Genomic DNA, 1,765 nt, shown 5'->3' on the forward strand with positions numbered 1-1,765 from the left:
TTGTGACTGGCTAATTGACACCCAAGTCTATGCTTGCTCCCATTGACTGGCGTATTGGGACCGTGCAAGTTCGGCAAAGCGACCTCTATTTCTACGCTCTGTACTTTTATTCGCACTTTTAATTATATTGGCCAATTATATTAGTCCTGGTTGCTGGATAATTGTCAAGACCATAGTCCAAAAAAATAATAAGAAGAAAAATAAGATGCAGGTTATGTTTAGCAAACGTAAACAATTGTATGTAGTAAATAAAATCAGTTATTAAAATGCAGTACTGCAAGCAAAATACAATTAATTAAATTTACCTTTATATAATAATTGCATATCATATCAATATTGTGGAGCAATATATAATTTTTCTGCGTCAATGACAGAAGTTATGAAATATACGTCAATTTGACAATTTCAATTGACAATAATATATGAATTATTTAAGATAGATGCAATATTTCTCCGCGACTCGCGCACGGTCGTTTCTCGTTTCCCTTTCCAAGTACTTGCACACCGCGAATAACTTAAATAAATAAATAAATTGTTATGGATTTTATTAAAATATCCTGATACAGTCAACTAAAAATAATGTCAATATACTTGACATGATATTTTGACATTTTTACATTCATTATACTAGTTTCACCTTTCGCATAATTCGGGGTTTTTGTTAATATTTTTTGTTTGCTGTTTATACAATGCCGAGGAAAAATATTGGTCCAGGTCCCGGAAAATATCAACTACCTCCTGTGGTAGGATTCGAACAACACGATATCTCCAAATATCGCAACCCATGTTACTCCATCGGCTTACAATTGGGATATGGACAAAAATTGATTGGACCGGGTCCTGCGTATGGTATACACAATATGACTAGATACGGTAAGGCTAGCCAACCGGCATACTCTATGAAATCAAGACCGAAAGACCTTACTATATTTAAACCACCTGGACCTGGAGCTTATGCTCCAGAACTTGCGCCTAGAATGGCCCAACGTAGGCCGCCTGCCTACTCGCTTTCGTTTAGAAACCCACCAGTAAGACCTTTCTCGACACCAGGTCCAGATAAATATGACGTTCCCACCACCATAGGACCCAAAGTTCCAGATAAAATTTCCAAAGCAGCGTACAGTATGTCCTTTAAACATTTCCTGCACGATTTAACAAGGTCTCCTGGTCCAGCCAAATATACTGGTATTGACACGAAAGTTTTCAAAACTAAACCACCTGTGTATACTCTATCACCGAGAATATTTCCTCCAGAAGCTAAGTCAGCAACTCCAGGTCCCATTTATTTGCCCAAATTGCCCAAGAAGCCTGGATACTCGTTTGGACTTAGGGTTGACAATGATCCGTACATCACTGCTGAGGATGATATGCCTTGTGAGGTGCGAAGGCCATGTTAAAAAGGAGGTTAACTCGGTAACTGAGTATAAAGCATTTTTTAAACTTAAATCAGGTATATAATACGACAAAAGTGAATAAATTTATCTTTATAATTTCTGTGTTTTAATCGACATATCATTTTCTTCTTCTTCAAATGCAAATACACTAATGGATGTTGGCGATCACATTTTCCATTAACTCTCTGTTTCTTGCAATGTGGATCAGTGATTGTATGTCGGTAATCCCTGTCCATTGCCTTATGTTTCGGAGCCAGGACATTTTCTTGCGTCCTATTCCTCTCTTGCCTTCAATTTTACCCTGGATTATAAGTTGAAGAAACTGGTATTTTTCGTTTCGCATGATGTGACCCAAATACGCCGTTTTTCTT

The 1,765-nt window shown here is 37.3% G+C and overlaps 1 protein-coding gene across 1 annotated transcript; it reads left to right on the top strand.

The window, feature by feature from the left end:
* The first annotated feature begins 590 nt into the window (after positions 1 to 590).
* On the top strand, positions 591 to 1,490 carry LOC114328675 (outer dense fiber protein 3-like). Its single transcript, XM_028277593.2, has one exon. The coding sequence runs from the start codon at positions 690 to 692 to the stop codon at positions 1,395 to 1,397; it is 708 nt and encodes a 235-aa protein (XP_028133394.1). The 5' UTR covers positions 591 to 689; the 3' UTR covers positions 1,398 to 1,490.
* Positions 1,491 to 1,765: the final 275 nt, after the last annotated feature.

This window comes from Diabrotica virgifera, chromosome 6 (genome assembly GCF_917563875.1).
Source record: "Diabrotica virgifera virgifera chromosome 6, PGI_DIABVI_V3a".
NCBI lineage: Eukaryota > Metazoa > Arthropoda > Insecta > Coleoptera > Chrysomelidae > Diabrotica > Diabrotica virgifera.

Excerpts from the sequence above, each read along its gene's own strand:
- LOC114328675 (XM_028277593.2), top strand. The coding sequence starts at position 690 with ATGCCGAGGAAAAATATTGGTCCAGGTCCCGGAAAATATCAACTACCT.